Source organism: Castor canadensis, chromosome 11 (assembly GCF_047511655.1).
Source record: "Castor canadensis chromosome 11, mCasCan1.hap1v2, whole genome shotgun sequence".
NCBI classification, from domain to species: domain Eukaryota; kingdom Metazoa; phylum Chordata; class Mammalia; order Rodentia; family Castoridae; genus Castor; species Castor canadensis.
This window is the reverse complement of record NC_133396.1, coordinates 16,773,225-16,792,174: the sequence shown is the minus strand read 5'-3', so window position 1 is coordinate 16,792,174 and position 18,950 is coordinate 16,773,225. Positions and strand designations below refer to the sequence as shown.

Below are 18,950 nucleotides of genomic sequence, written 5' to 3'. Positions count from 1 at the left end.
TTTGGAATAAATGGTTTCATTTAAATTTCCCAGGTGTCTGTGGGGCAGGCACTCTGATACACCCAGCATAGGCTGCCTGAGTTTGAATCCTGGGGCCTCCCTTTCCTGGCTGTGTGACCTGGTATAGGTTACACAATCTCTCTGTGCTTCCTGCTTCTCAGAGACAGGTGACAAGAACAGTCCTTGCTTCAGAGGTTTGTGGGGACCACTGGGTCAATATGAACAAGGTGCTAAGATTAGCACCCAGTGAGGAACAGAGGCCCAGAGAAGTGATGTGACTTTTCCCAGGGTGCACAGCTGATAGTGGCCAACCACTTGAACTCAGTCCTGTAGAGTCACAAATCTCACATCCCCTCCTCTGCAGCTGGCCTGCTCCAGACTGAACAGCTGGACACTCCAAGATGATTCCTGGTTCTGCCATTTCTTAGCTGTGAGATCTGAGCAGCCCAGCCTGCTGAGCTCATCTGAGCCTCAGTTTCCTCACCTGCATAATGCAGACATAACTCCTACTTTACCCAGAGTAGCTGGCTGTGAGGCTCAGAGGAGGATCGTGTGTGAGGAGCCGGGCTTGTGACTATGGCTCTGCCTCCTCTTCTGCCCTATAACCCCCTGGTCACTCATGCGCATGCACCATACCCATCCTTCATTTCCTGCACCCTGGGATGCACATCTGACTGGAGTTTCTGGGTTAAAGACAAGCATGGCCTCTCCTCCACACCTGGGCTCCTCTCTCTCCTCCTAGGTCTGTCCCCAGGACCCCTCCTCGGGGGACTCTGGTGTCTTTGGGACCAGCCAACAGGAATGCTTCCGACTCTGCCCCGATCCTGCTGCTCTGAGCCATGGAAATTCTGGGTGGAAGAGGAGCTCGGCTCCCTGCACCTCAGACTTCACCTTTGACAGACTACATTAACCCTCCAGACAAGCCAGCAGGGCACCGCCGTGACCTAGGTGGATTGGCCAATTGAAATAGTACTTGGGCTGGCCACCTGTGACAGGAACCAGCTAGGAAGACAGTCTGCAAAAGAGAAGTCTCTTCAGGGGACGTCTCTGGGAACAAGGAGCCTCCAGTTCTCATCTCCACACCCCAGGTTCCAAAGATACCTTGGCCTTGGGAGGTTGAGAAAGGGAAGCAGGTGAGAGACACTAAAGGGACAGGTGTGGGGAGGCCCAGAGAAATTTCAAGGACTTTATCTAAGAGCTTTGCCTTTACTTCAGAAAAAAATGACATGGGGCTCTCTGGAGGAGAGCACGGCTATTTACCATGGAAGCTGGAGGTCAAAAAAATGCAAGGAAGAACTGGATGGCTTTTTTTTTTTTTTTTTTTTAAGTTATGGAGAAAGTGTGAGTATCTCTTTGAGCAGAGCAAAATAAATTTTTTCTGGAGTGAGACTTTCTTTATACCACAGACCACAGTGGACTGCTGAGACTTGCAAAAAAGGTCTTCTAATCTACCTTCCTGTTTTGCAAGCAGCAGAAGGGGCTTTAAATCAGTGCACTCACCAAGCGTGTCTCTTGAAATTATTCCTCACTTCCATCCCCGGAATTTGGCATTTGGTGGACTCTGGATCTGACTTAAAGCTTTTTCCAAATCCAAGACTTGGGGAATTTTGTTAACAGTGCAATAAAAATAACTTTATAGTGTTACAGGAGGCACACCAAAGCTGGTTTGTGTGTGTGTGTGTGTGTTTGCCGCTCTCTCTCTCCTTAAGAAAAAAAATACAGACAATGTTTCTTTAAAAGTCTCCGTCTGTAAATCCCATTAGATGTGCATATAAGGTTTCTGGTGATTAATAGTTGCCTGCTCGGGTTTTGGTTGGAGGGGACCTTGTGTGCGCGGGTTAACCCCTCCCTCTCCACTCTCACATTTCACTTCAGAAATTTGTCACTTTCTCCCACCGCAGGACTTAAAAGTGTGGCTCAGCAGCCCTGGTCCAGCCCTCTGCAGGAAGAGCCTCTCTGCATCGGTGCGGTGGGGTGGGGACAGTGAAAATGATCAGTGCTATCCACGACAAATACACGTGAAAGGGATTCCGATAGGCAGGCTGGTGTGTCCAGGAGCAGGAAGCGAGCGGTGAAGCCCGACACAGGTGTGTGCACACGTGTGTGTGCAGCTGGTCACGTGTATGTATGTGTGTGTCCTTCGAGGAGAGATTTCAGTTTTGGTTTTTGTTTTGGTTCCTGGGGTGAATTTTCTGTGGAACTTTTCCCTCTCCTGTTTTTCTTTTTTTGTATTTAAAGTTTTTAAATATAAGAAGTATCAAGAGTCAGATCCGTGAAAGGACTGAGGCGTGTGGCGGACAGCAGATGGATCCAGTAGCCAGTAGCTGCTTGAGGAACCCCCACCCCCCAGCGCCGGTCTGGGGCTGCCTTCGAAACCCCAACTCCGAAGGCGGTGGGGCCTCAGGGCTGCCCCACTACCCGCCAACCCCATTCTCCTTCCATCAGAAATCAGACTTCCCAGCGACAGCGGCAGCGGCGTACCCCGACTTCTCAGCCTCCTGCCTGGCAGCCGCCCCACACAGCCTACCCCGGGAAGACCGCATCTTCACTGAGCAGCACCCTGCCTTTCCACAACCCCCTGATTGGCACTTCCCTGTTTCTGAGGCCCGGCAAAGGCTCAACCTGGGCCCAGCTGGGAGCTCCAGGGATACAGGGGCCAGCAGCCCTGGCCTGGTGGATGCCACAGGAGGCCCAGGTGAGGACTACAGGGTGCTTGGGAGCACTGCAAGTGAAACAGAGAAGAAATCATCCAGACGAAAAAAGGAGAGTTCAGGTAAGTGGTGGAGGAGCAGCAGGCCATTGCTTTACTGTGTGAGCCTAGAAGGATGCTCACCCTCTCTGAGCCTGGGAGCCCTTATGAATTTCAAACAGTACTATCTAACCTATCAGAAGGTAGAATTTAAGGTTGCTTCCTCTAGGATTCTCTGGTGATGGGGGTTGTGTCCCCAGCATTCCTGGGCCCCAGGAAGGATACACCAGTGGGAGAATGTCACAGTTTCAGCAAATATTTGGAGAACACATGGGATGAAGCCTCTGGGTGCAGACTGGCAGGGGCTGGAGGGGGCTTTCCTGACTCTTGAGCTGCCTCTGGGTCATATTCCAATCAATTTCGAATGGTTCTGGAGTTGCCACTCTTGCTCTCCTCCCGGGTTAGGACTGAGGCTGGAACTCTGGGTGGTCATACAGATCCAGGCCCAGAGGCAGAGAGCAGGCCTAGAGCTGGCATGGGATGAGGAGGAGATGGAGGGCTGGAGCTCGGGGCAAACTACCCACAGGTATCACCCTGCAGAGCATGGTTGTGCCCAGGCCTAGGGGACAGCTCAAGCCTGGCTGAGCCTCAGGGAAGGCAGTGCTGTGAGGTGTCCTCCTGAGGGACTGGGGCCTTGGGAGAGTCAAGGAGGCAGGCCACTGAGGGCCAGTCCTGGACCTGGGAGCGTGGGGGAAAGCCCAGATGCAGTGGACTTGCCATGTCAGTTAAGTTCACCCTCCAATGTCTCACTGTCTGTTCACCTTTTGTCTGGTCCCCTGTCACTGCCTTGCTGCCACCCTCCTGCACTCCCATCAGAGCCCTGGGGGGATGCTCGTAGGCAGGCACGAAAGGAGGGTGCCAGGAAGCAAAGGAGTATACCTTGTGCTGTTTTCCAATGCACTTTTGATTTAGCACAGATTTCCCCGGGATCTGCCCTTGGCCTAGCCAGGGGAGGCTGAGATGAAAAAAAAGTAGGTTTTGCCCCCAAAGAGCAGAAACAGGGAGGAAGAAACAGTCTTTAGCAGTGGGAGGTGCTGATGGAGATAAGATGCTAACTGTGATGAGTCTCATAGGTTGTAAGGTGCAGACAGCAGGTTTTATTAGTATTTCAATTCTGCACATGTGGAAAAGGACACAGAGTCTGAGGGAAACACTGCAAGCACGGGATCAAATTCATTTCAATTTGCCCAAGACTTTTCTAGTTTTAGGGGTGAAAGTCTGGTGTCTGGGATTCCCTCCTCCCCTAGACCCAGACAAACCAGATTTTGTCTAGAAGTGAGCTCAAGCCCTAGACTTGAATTTCCCCAAATCTCACACCCTCAGCAGATTTCACCACAATCCTCATAGTGAAGTGTCCTTTGGTCTCCATGCTTGAAGCTATTCAATGCACTGACAAGGTGTGACCATAACCACAGCTTGCCTTGGGCAGCTCCATAGAAGGTCTCTTTATATCCTCAGCTGGTTAAATCCCCAGCTGGTATAATCCTAGGATTATAGGCTTGGGCCATCACGCCTGCCCAGGGACAGGGGCACTCCTGCTTTTCCTGCTCCCCGCACTCCAGTCACTTGGCTCTGCACCCAGCTGGAGAGCGTTCCTTCCTCGGTGCCTGCCACTGGTGCCCCTCGGCTCATGGCTGCGGCCTGCTGCTTTCCAGGGAAATGAGAGCTCAGGCCATGGAGAAGGGATGCACAGAGCCAAGGGCCCGCGGGGCTCAGGCAAACCTCTCATCATGCGAATTTCAACTGAACCCAAATGGGCCGCCTTTCCTTTTGGCCAGTGACCGATGGTGACGCATTGTAGAGTGAGGAGGGGACCTGCCAACCGCTGACCACCCCAAGAGCACATGGACATCCTCTGCTGAATGTCCTGTGCACTTCCTAGGATCCGCCACTGGTAGGGGGAAGCTCCCACCCAGGCGGGGCCTTGCACAGGCAGAGGAGTCTTGAGTCTCCTCCAGGGCAGCAGGAGGAGTGGCACAGGCAAGGCCATGCCCTCATCCCCACGTGGCTCCATGCCCACTCTCTGGTCAGCATTGAAATCTTTTCTCCTCCCCCCCCTTTTTTTTTTTTTTTGGTGGGACTTGGATTTGAACTCAGGGCTTCACACCTGCAAAGTAGGCGCTCTACGCTTGAGCTCCAACTCCAGTCCATTTTGCTTTGGTTATTTTGGAGATGGTGCCTTTGAACTATTTGCCTGGGCTGGCTTTGAACAGCACTTCTCCGGATCTCAGCCTCACAAGTAGCTAGGATTACAGGCGTGAGCCACAGGTGCCCAGCTAGTAGGAAAATCTTTATTGTTCAGGTGCTTGAGTCTTTGTTTGGAGTTTAACTGTGGGGATGTGTGGTGGGGAGGCAGAGGAGGTCAGCACTGTAAGAGCCTAAAGAAGGAAGTCATGAGCAAGGCTATAACCAACTCCAGATTCTGGAATCCTGCTCAGAAGAGACAGCCCACAGAGAAGTACCCATGCTACCTGACTCACCGGCTAGGTCATCTTGCTATCTGAAGTTCTGATATTTTGCTCATCATGGATTTTGGTGATGGGGAAGAGCTAGGGACCAAATCCAGGGAGGCCTCACGCACGATGAGCAAATGCTGCACCCTGAGCTGTGTTCCCACCCTTTTTAGATTGTGTGTGTGTGTGTGTGTAAATTTTTATTTTTATTTTCAGGGTCTTCGCATTAGTTATTTTTTGAATAGGGTCTCACTTTATGTCCAGGGCTGGCCTGGACCACGATCCTATTTGTGCTTCTCACATAGAGTTGGAATGACAGGAGTGTACCACTGCACCCAGCCATTGCTTGGGATGGGGTGTCACAAACTTTGCCCAGGCTGATCTCAAACTTTGATCCTCCTGAGCTCCGCTTTGTGAGTAACTAGGATGACAGACTTTAGCCACTTTGCCTGATCTAATTTCAGTTTTTTTGGCAGCTCTGGGGTTTTGAACTCAGGGCCTCATGCTTGCTAGGCAGGCACTCTTACCACTTGAGCCACTCTGTCATCCCTTTTTTGTGATAGGTTTTTTTCCAGATAGGGTTTCCTGAATTATTTGCTGCTTTGAACTGTGATCCTCCTAATCTCTGCCTCCTGAGTAGTTAGGATTACAGGCATGAGCTGCCAGCACCCAGCTAATTTCGATTTTTAAAAGCATTGCATTATAACATTTATTATCTGGATTACTGGGATTTTGGGGTGCTCTTAGATTTGCTACTCCACACCTCACATGCCTCACCCTTGTCCTGGGGAGCCAACTCTGGAAGGTTAACCAACATTGAGCAGAAGTGGGGAAATGGGCCTTTCTGTGGTCAGACAGTTTGCAGTGTCAGCACTGCACCTTTGGGCTGTATGACTTCTGGAAAGTTCCTGACTTCTTGCAGCCTCTGCTTCCCCAGCTGTGAACTGGAAATACAACAATGGCCCTTTACATGTAAAGTCTCTGTCAAGGTTAAAAACAGATTAACACTGCATGGACTGATAGAGTGGCTCAAGTGGTACAGCGCCTGCCTAGCGAGCGTGAGGCCCTGAGTTCAAACCCAAGTACTGCCAGAAAGAAAAAGAAAAAGATGAACACTGCACCTGCCCACAGTAAAATGGTATTTGGCACACATTTCCTGAACCAGCCCTCAGTACAAAGGGTGTGACAAATATTCCTATATGGTTGGGGACAGCAGACTTGAATATTTCAAATATACCCAGAAATGATCTGGGGCTTCTTACAATCATTTTGCCCTAAAATCCAGTTCACATCAACACAGAGCTTGGCGATTAGATCTGCTGAGAGGTGGGGGAGGGGATGGTATATTGTGCCCAGCAAATGTGACCCACCTGGCTGCTCAGGAGGCCCCAGTAACCAAGTGTTTATGAAAGAAACATTCGCTGCCGTCCTGTCTTCGTCCTCAGTCATCCCAGTGTCGCCCACTTTGCCCCCACTGGAAGCTGGAGTCAATGATCAAGAGAGGGGGACCCTCACCCCCGAGATGGTCTGTTGGTTCACTGGACAAAACTGACTGGGGCGACCACAGCCATGTTGATGTTATCTTACCAGAACCACTCCCAGCCTGGCCCAGTGGGTGTTAAAGGCCCCTGCTGGCAGGGACAGCTGCTAGGTAGGCCACTGTTGTTTTTCCCCAAACTGTCCCTGCTACTGTCGTCTTTAATTTATGGGAATGTGGGATTTCGTGGTGATTCCCTGACGGGGTTCAAGGGAAGGTTGCCTGTGATCAGCATGGCTGCAGAAGAAAACCACCACTCAGGGCACTCAGGGGAAAGCATCCCATCCTCCTTCAACTCCAATGCACCCATCTCGCCCTGATTTCTCTCCTCCGAGATGTGACCTGCCACCTGCCCCTGCCCAACTGCTCAAACCTTCCACTCCACCACAGGTTTAAGACCATCCACAACTTGACCTTCTCCCCTGCCCTTCTCCACCTGGCTCCCTCTACAGGCCACCCTATCCCCACCTGCACCTCCCCTTCCACTCACCTCACCAGGAGGCCAGGGCACATGCTGGTCTCCCAAACACACCCTGCTTTTTCTTCCCGCCTCCTGAATGTGCTCTGGCATTTCTCTTCCCTCACTCTCCTGCTTGTTCAAGTCCTGCAGATTTTCTTTTTTTTTTTTTCAGTACTGGGATTTGAACTTAGGGCCTACACCTTGAGCCACTCCACCAGCCCTTTTTTGTGACAGGATTTTTTGAGATAGGGACTTGAAAATGATTTGCTCAGGCTGGCTTTGAACCTTGATCCTCCTGATCTCTGCCTCCTGAGTAGCTAGGATGACAGGTGAGAGCCACCGGTTCCCGGCAAGTCCTGTGGATTTTAACATCAGATTCAAAAGTCACCCCTTCCAAGCATACTTTCCCCATTTTAAAAAATTTATAATTACACTTGTACTTAGCATCATATCAGTGAAAGTGACAATCAAAAAGCTTCAGGTAGGCCTGGGGGCAGTGAGTCAAGTGGTAGAGAGCTGGATTTGGAAAGATCCTAATTAAAACCCCAGTGCCTCCAAAAACAAGCAAACAAAAGAATGTGATTAAACACACAAAAACTTTCAAGCTATAGTATCTTCTAGAACCTGTGCTGATTTTCTAACTATAGATTGTGCTTTATAAAGAAACTCTTCTGAGATTTCTTACCATGGGACATCTTATATTTGAAATCCCCCCACACATACACACACCCACACTGGGGATTTAACTCAGGGTCTTGTGTTACCTAGGCAAGCACTCCACCACTTGAGCCACTCCCCCAGTCCTCTTGCTTTTTAGTTAGTTTTCCAGATAGGGTGGCACACTAATTTTGCCCAGGCTGGTTTCAAACATTGATTCTCCTACCTCTGCCTCTTGAGTAGCTGGGATTACAGCACTGCCATGCTCATGCCCAGCTAAATTTGACACAGTCCCAGTTGTCTATTTTTACTTTTGTTGCCTGTGCTTTGGGAATCAGATCCGAGAAATTATGGCCAAATCCAAAGTCATGAAGACGTCCTGTTTTTTTTTTTTTCCTAGATTTTTATTTTTAGATCTTAGATTTATGTCATTATCTGCCTGAGGTTAATTTTTGTTTGGTGTGAAGCAAGGGTCAAACTTCATTCTTTTGCATGTGGATATCCAGGTTCCCCAACACCATTTGTTGAAGAGACTGTCTGTTTCCCATAGTGTAGCCTTGGCAACTTTGTCAAAGATCATTTGGCCACCTCCGTGAGGGCGTTCTTCTGGACTCTCTATCCTGTTCTGTTGGTCTATGTCTTTATTCAATCTTTTGATTACTGTAGCTTTGTGATATTTTGAAATTAGAAAATGTGAGGTCTCCAGTTTTGTTTTTCCTCCTCATGATAGTTTTGGCTATTTGGGATTCTTTGACATTCCATGTGAATTTTAAGATTTTTATCTATTGGGATTTTGATAAGGATTATATTGAACCTATAGACTGCTTTGGGTCATATGGATATTTTAACACTACGAAGTATTCCAGTGTATGGGCAGTGTTTTTTCATTTGTGTTTCTTTTCATGTCTTTCAGCAACTTTTTTTCTTTTTTTACAGTATTGGGGTTTGAACTCAGGGCTTCACACTTGTGAGGCAGGAGCTCTACCACCAAAGCCAGGCCTCCAGCCCTTTTTGCTCTGGTTATTTTGGAGATAGGGTTTCATATTTTGCCCAGGATTGACTGGACCAAGATCCTCCCAACCTCATCCTCTCAAGTGGCTAGAATTACAGGTGTGAGCCACTGGCACCAAGCTTTTCAACATTTTGTACTTTTCAGTATATAGGCCTTTGCCTCTTTCGTTAAGTTTAATCTTAAGTATTTTATTTTTTGATATTATTGTAAATGGAATTGTTTTCTATCCCTTCAGATGGTTCATTGTTAGTATGTGAAAACAACTAATTTTGTATATTATTTTGTATCTTTCAACTTTGCTGAGTTCATTTATTAGCTCTAACAGTTCTTGTCTGTGTGGAATTTTTAGAGTTTTCTACATACAAAATCATGTCATCTGTCAACAGAGATCATTTTACTTTGTCATTTTGTATTTGGATGACTTTTTATTACTTTTTCTTGCTCGATTGCTTTGGCTAGTACTGCCAGTACTATATTGAGTAGATGTGGCAAGACTAGAGAGCCTTGCCTTGTTCCTGATCTTAGAGAAAAAAGCTTTCAATTTTTCACCATTGAGTATGATATTAGTGGCAGGCTTTTTTTTTTCCCCCTTTGGTGAGATTGAGGTTTGAACTCATGCTTGCTAGGCAAGTATTCTACCATTTGAGCCCTCTATCAGCCCTTTTTTGTGTTTTTTATTTTCCAGATAGGGTCTTGCAAACTATTTGCTTGGGCTGACTTCAGGAACCTCGATCCTCCTGATCTCTGCCTCCTGAGTAGCTAGATTACAGGTGTGAGCCACCAGCACCTAGCTCAATAGTCTTGATTATGAGAAAGGTGTTCAGTGCCAGACTTCAATCATTAAGCCAGCCCATGGTCAGAGTGAGTGCTAGGATTGCATAAAGTCCTGAAGGAATTCTCCAGGAGGTATGGGGTCAGGTGTGGCTGCATCTCAGGCAAAGTGACCTGAGTTCTATCAAAGCCTTTGTCACCTGCTGCCAGCAGGCCTATTTGGCTCTGAAGGGTTGCTAGCCAAGTGACTCTGTAGTACTGGGTAGGGTGTGTTTTTAGGGGTGCACAGCTCTGACCCCCGATCTCCCAGTGAGAAGAAGGCTTAAGGCCCAGAGTGGTCAGCATGGGAAGAGAAAACAGTTCTGAACTTGGCCTTCATTTCTCTGGGCAACCCCTGCCTCCTGGTAGAGCTCCTGCCCCTCCTACACATCTGAAAAGCAGACATTGAGGCCCAAACAGGACCTTAGGCCTTGGCCATATCTGAACTTAGAGGCAACAGCACAAATCCTGGGCCTGCTCAGGTCCCTGACCAGGCATAGTTGGGATGTTCTGGAGACAGTCCATTTCTGCTGAAGCAGCAGAAACTTGACCAATATGGAAGGGTCCCAAGAACCCTGGGTCATGAGAAGGCCAGACAGGGGGCTGCCTCAGCTTTGTTCACTGCCCTGGCAGGTTAAGGGCTCAGTAGTCCTGCATTGCTTGCCTGTTGACTGAGTTTGAAGAAGTCAGGGACACCGGGCCCAGGGGGCATGGCTGATCGGGGCAGAGGCGCCCCTTCTGATGGAGAGGCAGGCCTCTGATTCCCTGCAGGCTCCAGAGCCAGTCCCTTACCTCAGCACCTCTCTGCAGAGCCCCATCCTCTCTGGCTCTTGGTTTTGCCTGTTTTCTTTGCACACGATGTAGAGGAACTACGTGAGCAGTGGCCCTGGGTCCTGAAGTCCACACTTCCTTTGGTGACGGTTGAGGATGATATCTGGAATTTAGACACAAAGCCAGCGCTGGCCTCGCCTCCACAACCACTTGCAAAGGCTGCTGTTCCCTTGCTGGGGATGTGGCACAGTGACAAAGTGCTTGCCTAGCACTTGAGATCCTAAATCCCATCCCAGAACCACAAAAAATAAACAAATATTAAGAGCCTGTTGCTTCCTCGCATTGACACCACCTCTGTCCCCCCCATCACTTCTACTCCTCTTTCACAATAGCTTTCCACATTCCCACACCCTGTGCCATCGCCAGTCCCCCTCCCTTTCTCCCTCACCACTGCCCACACTCATGCTCCCCCCGCCCCACCTGGGACTCTTGGTGGAGACTATCCTAGCACCAGGCATTCCTATTTTCAGTGGAATCTGCTTTTCCCCCAGAAGACATCGCTCATTCCCTGAGCATGTTTGTTCAGGTATCTGCAGGAGAATAAACAGGCCTGGCCATTAGGGCTAGGCAAGGCCTGGTGAGAAAGTAAGGCCAAGCCCAGGAAGCCAGGGAGGTCCTGGATATGAACATCCAACTGGACTTGGGCTGGCTCCATCCCATCGTATCTGTTTTGATGGGTCTTGACCCTCCTTCTGAAGTTGAAAGTAGCACAGCTAATGAGCACATCAAAGTGTAGACATTGCTCTCAGAGGGTTTGCCACGGTCCAACCTACTGATGACATGGCCCAAATAGTCCCTCCCCTCCTCCCTGGGACCGTCTCAGCATGACAGACCTGAACCCAGACCTAGACACTTTCCCTGGAGTGGGCATGGCCTCTATGCTCACCATCCTTCTGGGGCAGTGTGACAAGTGACTATAGCCCTAGAATGATCTCAGGGGCTTTGGGCAAGTCATTTAGTCTACATCTTCATTTCCTTTTCCGTTCAATGAATTAATCCGTACCTCACCGATGTTAAAATTGACAGATAGGAAAGCCCAAAAGAAGTTTCTCTCTGGAGAAAGGAAATCCATCATCAACAGCAAAGCGCTATTTGAATACAGGTCATTGGGCTCTCTAGCTGGTCTTGGCTAGAAATTCATGTAAAACGGTGCTGTGGAGTGGGGAGGGAGGTCCGGGACTCCAAAAAACGCATGTTCCACTGGGTATGTCTCCACTTCCTTGTAGCTCTGATAAGGCTGTCTGCTAACTTTAGGAGGGCCTCCCAAACGTGACAACTCCTGAAATGATTTGCCTTGCATGGAGGAAACGCTCATGGTGCAAACCACAATCATGCACACATCCTGTTGGCATTTCTCTGGGCGCTGTTGAATGTTCCCTCATGGCCTGGCTTGATCTGAGAGTGGGCCAAGGGCTAGGGTGGGTGACTCTTCTCTTAACCACAGAGGCGGCCAGCTGAGAGCTTGCCTCCTCCCTCTGCAGTCCTGGAACAGGCAATGGCTGCTGCTGAGAGCGAGGCAGGGCCAGGAGGACTGATGTGGATGGTTATTCTATTAGTGTGCCTGGAAGTGTGGGCCCTGTAGGAGGCTCAAACAAGTGATCAGAGCTATTTTCACAGAGGTAGGTGTGGTGGCATATGTCCGTAAACCCAGTACTTGGGAGTCTGATGCAGGAGGATCACTAGTAGGGGGCTAGGCTGAGCTACATAGCGAGACACTGTCTCAAACCCCCATCCCCCACCCCCAAAAACAGGAAAGAAAGAAAAGAATGGAGGAAGGAAAAAATAGCTGAAAAGTCAGACTTTGACAGCCATCCCTTCCCCACAGGTCTGGAGACATGGTACCTTAATAGCATCTTATTTACACTGGAGTCACCTCTCAGCCATCATGTCTACTAGGATCCCTTCTGATGGTTCCTTCAGGGTCTCCACCATGAGCCTGGCATGGTGCTAGGTGTTAGTGCACGTTAATCAATCTCATTTCACTCTCTCAGAAACCTTATAACCAGAGTGGTTATAGCTAGTCTTGTTTTGCATATGAGGAAACTGAGGCTCAGAGGACTTCAGGAACTTCCCCAGGGTCATAAAGGTCCTCCTTGGGGACAGCACCTGTGGGTCTTCAGATGCCTCTGTAAATACAACTCCCCGACACACAGCTCAGGACAGGCTTTGCCTGGAGGAGAGAGAGAAAGTCCCCAGCAGGTTCTGATCTTTGAGCTGAGGGCTGAGGGAAGGCTGAAGAGAACAAAGACCTCAGATCCATCTCGAGGGAGGAACGAGATGCTGAAACAGGATATCTGAAGCTGGAAGGGGGCCTCAGAATTCCTCAATGCCAGGTGTCCTCAGCAGAAAAGGGAGTGGGGGAGGAAAAGTGGGTGTCGGGGCTCATGCTTTGGGAAAGACTCTGACACGAGCTCTGCAGGGGAAAGAGAATTTGATCTAATTAGGCACTGAAGCCCCAGAGTCTAAGTCAGGACAGGACAGGAGAGCTGGCTAGGGAGGAGGTTTGGCTGGGTGGCAGTGGCCAGCTGCCCACACAACCAGTCCAAGACCAGTTCCAAATGGGTTCTTTCTCCCCAGGAAGCATTGTGTGCAGGACGTGGGGGAACGGCTGTTTTCTGGGACACCATTGGGCAACTGTGCACACCCAGGCAGGCGTGGAAGGAGGGGGATTGTGATGACCCTAGGAACCAGAAGTGGAGACCAGCAGAGCTGCTACACACCCCTTCCAGGCCCTGCCCCAGGCAACCAGATGGAGACTCTGATGCCAAGGTTGGGAGCCTTGGCTTTAGTCAGGCAGATCTGAATTCAAATCTCCCTTCTTCTGCCTAAATGCTGTTGGGCAAATTCCTGTCTCTGAGGCCAAGACTGCCTATGTGCCAAGGTACAGGGGCAGCCACTGCTAGAAGCAAGAGGGAGAAAAAGCAGTTACATCCCTGAGGAAGGGACTAGTGATCAAATTACCAAGGCAAATCCACACAGCAGTGTCAAGGAAGGGGATAACGGATGCTTGGTATTTGTTCAATACCTTTGGGTTTTAAAAGCATTTTCCACACACGTTAGCTCGTTCAGTCCCCCCAAAATAACCCTGGAAAGTGGGTGCTTTATTCTCACCAACTTCTTGCGAGGAGACTGGGTGAAACCCAGCGACATCAAGCCACCTCTTCAAGGTCTCCAGCAAGGAGATTCAGGACTTCAATCGCTGCGCAAGTCCTGCGGGCTAACCACTCTCCGCAGCTGCGACCAGGCAGGGCTGGGACACACTTAGGAGGTTGTGAAGCGAGACACCGACCGCGCCCTTCCCGGGTTTCCTGGCCCGGCTCTCGCGCCCACGGGCCGGGACGAACTCCGGGGAGGCCGTCCATCCTCCCGGGCCCGCCGCCAAGAGGGGCGCGGCGCTGGCAGCCACCAAGGCCGGAAGGCTCCTTTGGGACCCCGGCCCGGGGCTGCACGTCCTTCCCCTCCAGCCCACGCTTCGGCTTCCGGAGGGGTCTGGGCCTGCCTTGTCCCCGCCAGAGCCAGAGGCCTCCGGGCAGGCTCTCCGCGCTGGGACACTCGCACCCTGCCCTGCTCCCTACCCGGGCATCGAGGCTGCGGGGAGTCCCGTCGAGCCTGTCCGGTGCCCCGCGACCTCTAGGGGTGCTCCGTCCCCTAGGTCCCCGGGACGGCAGCCGCGCGTCCTCCGTGCGCGCAGATCGCGGTACCGAGCATCTCTCCCGCGTCGCTGAGCTGCCCACCCCGGTCCTTGTCCCCCGCAGCCTGGCGCGGGGGCGGACGCAGAGGAACTGAAGTACAAGGGGGTTGAATGAAGAGAAATGCTGAGAAAGGAAGCAACCAGGCTCGCAAAGTGCCAAACTGCATCTCAGGGTTAACGTGGAGTCCCCAGCTCCCTCCGCAATTTGGCTGCGGAGAGTGGGGGGTGGCTGTCCTGCTTTTCACATCCGGCCTGCACCTTCCGCCCATCCTTCATGTCCTCTTAGACCTGAGAACAGAGGGTCGCCGGCCCCCACCCCTCACTCCCATCAGCAAGGTGGGGATGGGGACTGAGGAACTGGGGCGCAGCTCTGTAAAGCACCCGGACTCTGAGCCACTGCTTCGAGATCTGTAAAACGAAGCAATGAAGAGAAAAACCTCAATGTTTAGAGCCCCGCAGGAATGGTTCTTGTAGCCAGTACCAGCCGGCCGTGTGGCATGCCTTGTTAATTGTGTAGGTGTGTTGATCTCCTTCCTGTAGCCTCTCCGCCCACCACCACCATTAAAGTGAAGGTACAGCCCTTTTCATCTGGCACAGGACTTCACAGTTTGTAAACTCTTCCTAAATATAAGGCATCTGAACAGTATGTGAGTCAAACTGCCTGGGTTTGATTCCTGCCTCTACCATTCATTGGCTGGATTGGACAACCCCCCTAACTTCTCTGTGCTTAGTTTTCAGGTCTATAAAATATGGTTCATCCTAGAATCACCTGGGTGGGTGATTGTGAAGATGAAGTGACTGATGTCAGGCGCTTGGTAGAGTGTCTGGCAAAGAGGATGTTCCCCAGCCCTCTTAACAGTATGACTGACCCCCTTCCCCAAGTCTAACAGGAGCCTCCTCCCCAGGGGGGTCAAGATCACTTTCAAAACTTGGCACTCCCTACACCTGGGCCTCCATCCTGCCTGTGTGCCCAGTTTCCCAGGGGTGCTGATGTTGCTGGCACCTGCGGAACCTTTAAGTAGCAGTGTCTTAGAGCAGCAGGCTGTAAATTTGACAGTGCACCAGAATTAGGAGGAGAGTTTCTTAAAACACATCGCCAAACTCAACTTCCACCTCCAAGTTTCTGACTCAGTGGGCCTGGGATGAGGCCTGAGGGTTTGCATTTCTAACAAGTGAACGGGTGGTGCTGGCCTATGGACCATGCTTTGAGAATTTGTCTTAGAGCATTGGGCACACAAGCTACAAAATACTGATGTCATGCTGGGAGGTGGGCTGGAGGGAGAAATCTTTGATCAGTCAAGAGCTTTGGGGATAAAAAGTTGGGGCGGGGGTGGGGTGACCTGAGGTTGGAAGCCAAAAAACAAAACCAAAAAAAAACCATTCCCAACTGTCAAGGTGTAAGACACTAGAAGGAATGAGGGAACACAGGAAATGAGCCCTTCCACTTATGTCTTCCTGTCTGGGTCTTCTGTCCCCAGACAACCAGGAGAACCGAGGGAAGCTAGAAGGCAGCAGCAAGGCTCGCAAGGAGAGGACGGCCTTCACCAAGGAACAGCTGAGGGAGCTGGAGGCGGAGTTCGCCCACCACAACTACCTGACCCGGCTCCGCAGATATGAGATCGCTGTTAACCTGGACCTCTCCGAGCGACAGGTGCAATCTGTGCCTCTTTCCTGCTGTTTCCTCCCCCACTTCCTGTCCTTCCTCCCTAGACCTTTCTTTCCTTCTCTCTCCAGCCGTCCAGTGTTTTTCAACTGTGGCTGTACCTGAGAATCATCTAGGGAGATTTTAGTAACACTGATGTCTGGGCTGCACCCCTGGAGACTACTGAGTTTGATCTGGGATGGAATGGGGGCATCCAGATTTTTCAGAGGTCCCCAGGTGATTCTCATGGGAAGCTGGGGTTGGAACTTCTGATTTGATTATTCCCTAAACCCAAGTGGACATTGGAATCACCTAAGTACTTGTTTAAAATGCAGATCCCTGAGATCCAGGAAAAATTTTGCATTCCTAATGAGCAGGACTTGGAATATGCATTTCTACTAAAATCTCCAGGTGAAGTGGCTATGCAGTAGGTTTCTTGCACACCACTTTGACTACAACTTCCCTGGCCCTGTCTTTTGGGCTTTCCCTTGGAGCATCACACCCTGCCCACACCCCTGCTCTGACACGCAGTAATAACAATAACCTTCGGTAGCAACTTTCAATCAATAGAGGGCTCTGCCAGAGTTTTGGATTTTTGGATCAGAAGACAAATATAGATTTAAATCCTGCCTCTGCTACTTGCTAGCCCTCTGGGTCTTCATCTGTAAAATGGGCACATAATCCTGGCCTGCATGTAATACTGAAGAAAACATGTTGACTATCTGAACTGAAGAGTGCTTTGGGGTTTTTTGTTTGTTTGTTTGTGGTACTGGGGTTTGAACTCAGGGTCTACACCTTGAGCCACTCCACCAGTCCTTTTTTGTGACGGGTTTTTGGAGATAGGGCCTTGTGAACTGTTTGCCCAGGCTGGCTTCAAACCTTGATCCTCTTGATCTCTACCTTCTGAGTAGCTAGGATTATAGGTGTGAGCCACTGTGCCCAGCGGTTTTTGGGGGGGGGGTTTAATTGTTGTTGTTTGTTTGTTTGTTTTTGGTGCTATGGGGGTTTGAACTCAGGGCCTCATGCTAGGCAGGAGCTCTTACCACTTGAGCCACTCCACCAGCCCTGAAGAGTGCTTTCTAATGTGCGTAGGGTTAAGACTGATGGCCCTCTGCTCTCAGACCCTTAGGTAGTGGAGGCTAGGCTGGGGCCAATGCAGAGTGATTTTTAGAGACTACATCTGGAGACACAATACCGGGAAGGTTGGTGTTCTTCCTTTGGTCTCAGTTCCTAGGGCCTTGGGGCAATGGGGAGCAGCAAGTGAGGGGTCCCTGGAGTGGACCCTGCCTACCTTGAGCATCAACATGGAGAGGGGGTCACCAGACTCTTCTGCTTCCTCCCTCAGGTGAAAGTGTGGTTCCAGAACCGAAGGATGAAGTGGAAGCGTGTGAAGGGAGGTCAGCCTGTCTCTCCCCATGGGCAGGACCCCGAGGATGGGGACTCTGCAGCCTCTCCAAGTTCAGAGTAAGGTTCTCCATGGAGAAGAAAGGACTGAGGACTGAGCCCTCCTTCCCAACTACACCCCCATCCCATCTTCACCTTCTCCCCTCCACCCCACCTTGCATCAACTCTTGGTTGTGAAGCTACCCAGAGTGGCCGGAAGCATCACATTTGTCAGAAGAGCTATCAGCATTGCTCTATCTTAGCCGCCCCTTCAAGGGCCTTGGTATCCCACACTCCTGTGGAATTAAACAGTGCTTACTGGACTGGATGAATCTAGAAACTCTAGGGAGGCTGCTTCTCAGGGTCTCTCAGCTGCCATCCACATCTCTCCTGACATCTTCCTCCTGCATCCGCCAGGCCTCATCCAGGTCTGGACACCACCTGGCCTGCGGGGAGAGGAGCCTTGGAACCAGTTGGTGACTCATAAAAGCAAATGCTCCAGAAGAAAACAAATGATGGAGATGCACACATCCTGGCCCACTTCTCCACTTTTTCTCTCTAAACAGCTTTTAGGGCCATTCGGTCTTCCAGAACCCCAAAGGACACCGGTGTGAGGAGGGTTAAAGACAGCAACTCAGACTGCAAATCAGAAACCTTTCCCTGTCTCCAAGTTTTTTGGCCATTGAATAGGCAAATTTATGAGCATGACTGGGAGAAGACCAAACAATAACCTAGTGTAGGACTCTGTGTTCCTACACTGCCCTGTTCACGGGGGCTTCACTGAGTGGCTGGGGGTGAACCCTGACTGCACCTGCTGCTCCAGCTCAATTCGGGGGAGCAGCTGAACTGTTGAGCAGAGGTCCCAGGAGGTGGAGCAGCTCTTACTTTCCAACCCATTAATGAATTGAGGGCTGGAAAGTGGCCCCTGTGTCCCAGGATGGGGAAATAATGCCAGGGCTGCCAGGTGAGGACCGAAAGACTTGGAATCCTGGACAGGAAGGTTTGCCCACTGCGGTGTCCTGTGCTCTCGAAGGACTCTGACTGTGCACAGGACAGGAAAACAGTCCCTCTCCCTCCAGAGGACGCACTGTAGCCCTCCTGTGTGTTTCACAATTCCAACCGCAAGGTTCGTGTGGATGCACTGCTCAGCCTTCAGCCTCATCTTCTAGAGATGCCACTCTGCAGACTGATGGACAAACAGCCTGAGACAACCCCTTGAAAAGAGACCCCTGCCTGCCTCTAAGCTGGGGCTTAATCTCTCCACCCCAGCTGGTGTTGCAGAGGGAGGTCAGCAAGAGTTTGGATCTCTTGCACTTAGATTTAATCATTCCTGTGTGAAAATAACCCACCTCCCCTCCCCCAAAAGAATAAAAGCTGTGGAAAATGACTGCCAAATGAGATGACTGGTTAGCATATGTGTAATTTTTTTCTAAAGCATACTTCATATATTTTCCTAAGATTACATCAAGGTAACTGTGCAAAGTCGATTCACTTTGTAAGAAAACTCTTGGAAAAATAAAATCAATAAAAAAGCAAAGCTCCCAGGTCCCTTTCTTTGCAGAGTGAAGACCAAAGCTCTTACGAGCGATCTTAATATTTTCGTCTGATGATTCCAGACAGTGTCCAGAAGCAATGAGAAAAGAGAAAGAAATAGTCTAAAACAAGCTGTTCTCCTTTAGGGTCTTCCAAAGGTGGGTACAAATATCATCATTGCCAAAACAAAAC

At 50.4% G+C, this 18,950-nt stretch overlaps 1 protein-coding gene across 2 annotated transcripts; it reads left to right on the top strand.

Annotated features, from left to right (window-relative positions):
- The first annotated feature begins 1,879 nt into the window (after positions 1–1,879).
- Positions 1,880–18,613, top strand: Meox1 (mesenchyme homeobox 1). Of its 2 annotated transcripts, XM_020180441.2 has the most exons (3): positions 1,880–2,773; positions 15,679–15,851; positions 17,188–18,613. In XM_020180441.2, exons 1-3 carry the CDS (start codon positions 2,305–2,307, stop codon positions 17,308–17,310), a joined length of 765 nt encoding a protein of 254 aa, XP_020036030.1. In that variant the 5' UTR covers positions 1,880–2,304; the 3' UTR covers positions 17,311–18,613. The 2 variants fall into 2 exon arrangements, with proteins under 2 accessions (XP_020036030.1, XP_020036031.1); XM_020180442.2 differs by lacking the exon at positions 15,679–15,851.
- Positions 18,614–18,950: the final 337 nt, after the last annotated feature.

What these genes read in the sequence shown, in the direction of transcription:
- Meox1 (XM_020180441.2), top strand. Translation starts at nt 2,305, where the DNA reads ATGGATCCAGTAGCCAGTAGCTGCTTGAGGAACCCCCACCCCCCAGCG. An exon ending in ACGAAAAAAGGAGAGTTCAG is followed by an intron (nt 2,774 to 15,678) that starts GTAAGTGGTGGA and finishes TTCTGTCCCCAG; the next exon opens with ACAACCAGGAGAACCGAGGG. An exon ending in TGGACCTCTCCGAGCGACAG is followed by an intron (nt 15,852 to 17,187) that starts GTGCAATCTGTG and finishes TTCCTCCCTCAG; the next exon opens with GTGAAAGTGTGGTTCCAGAA.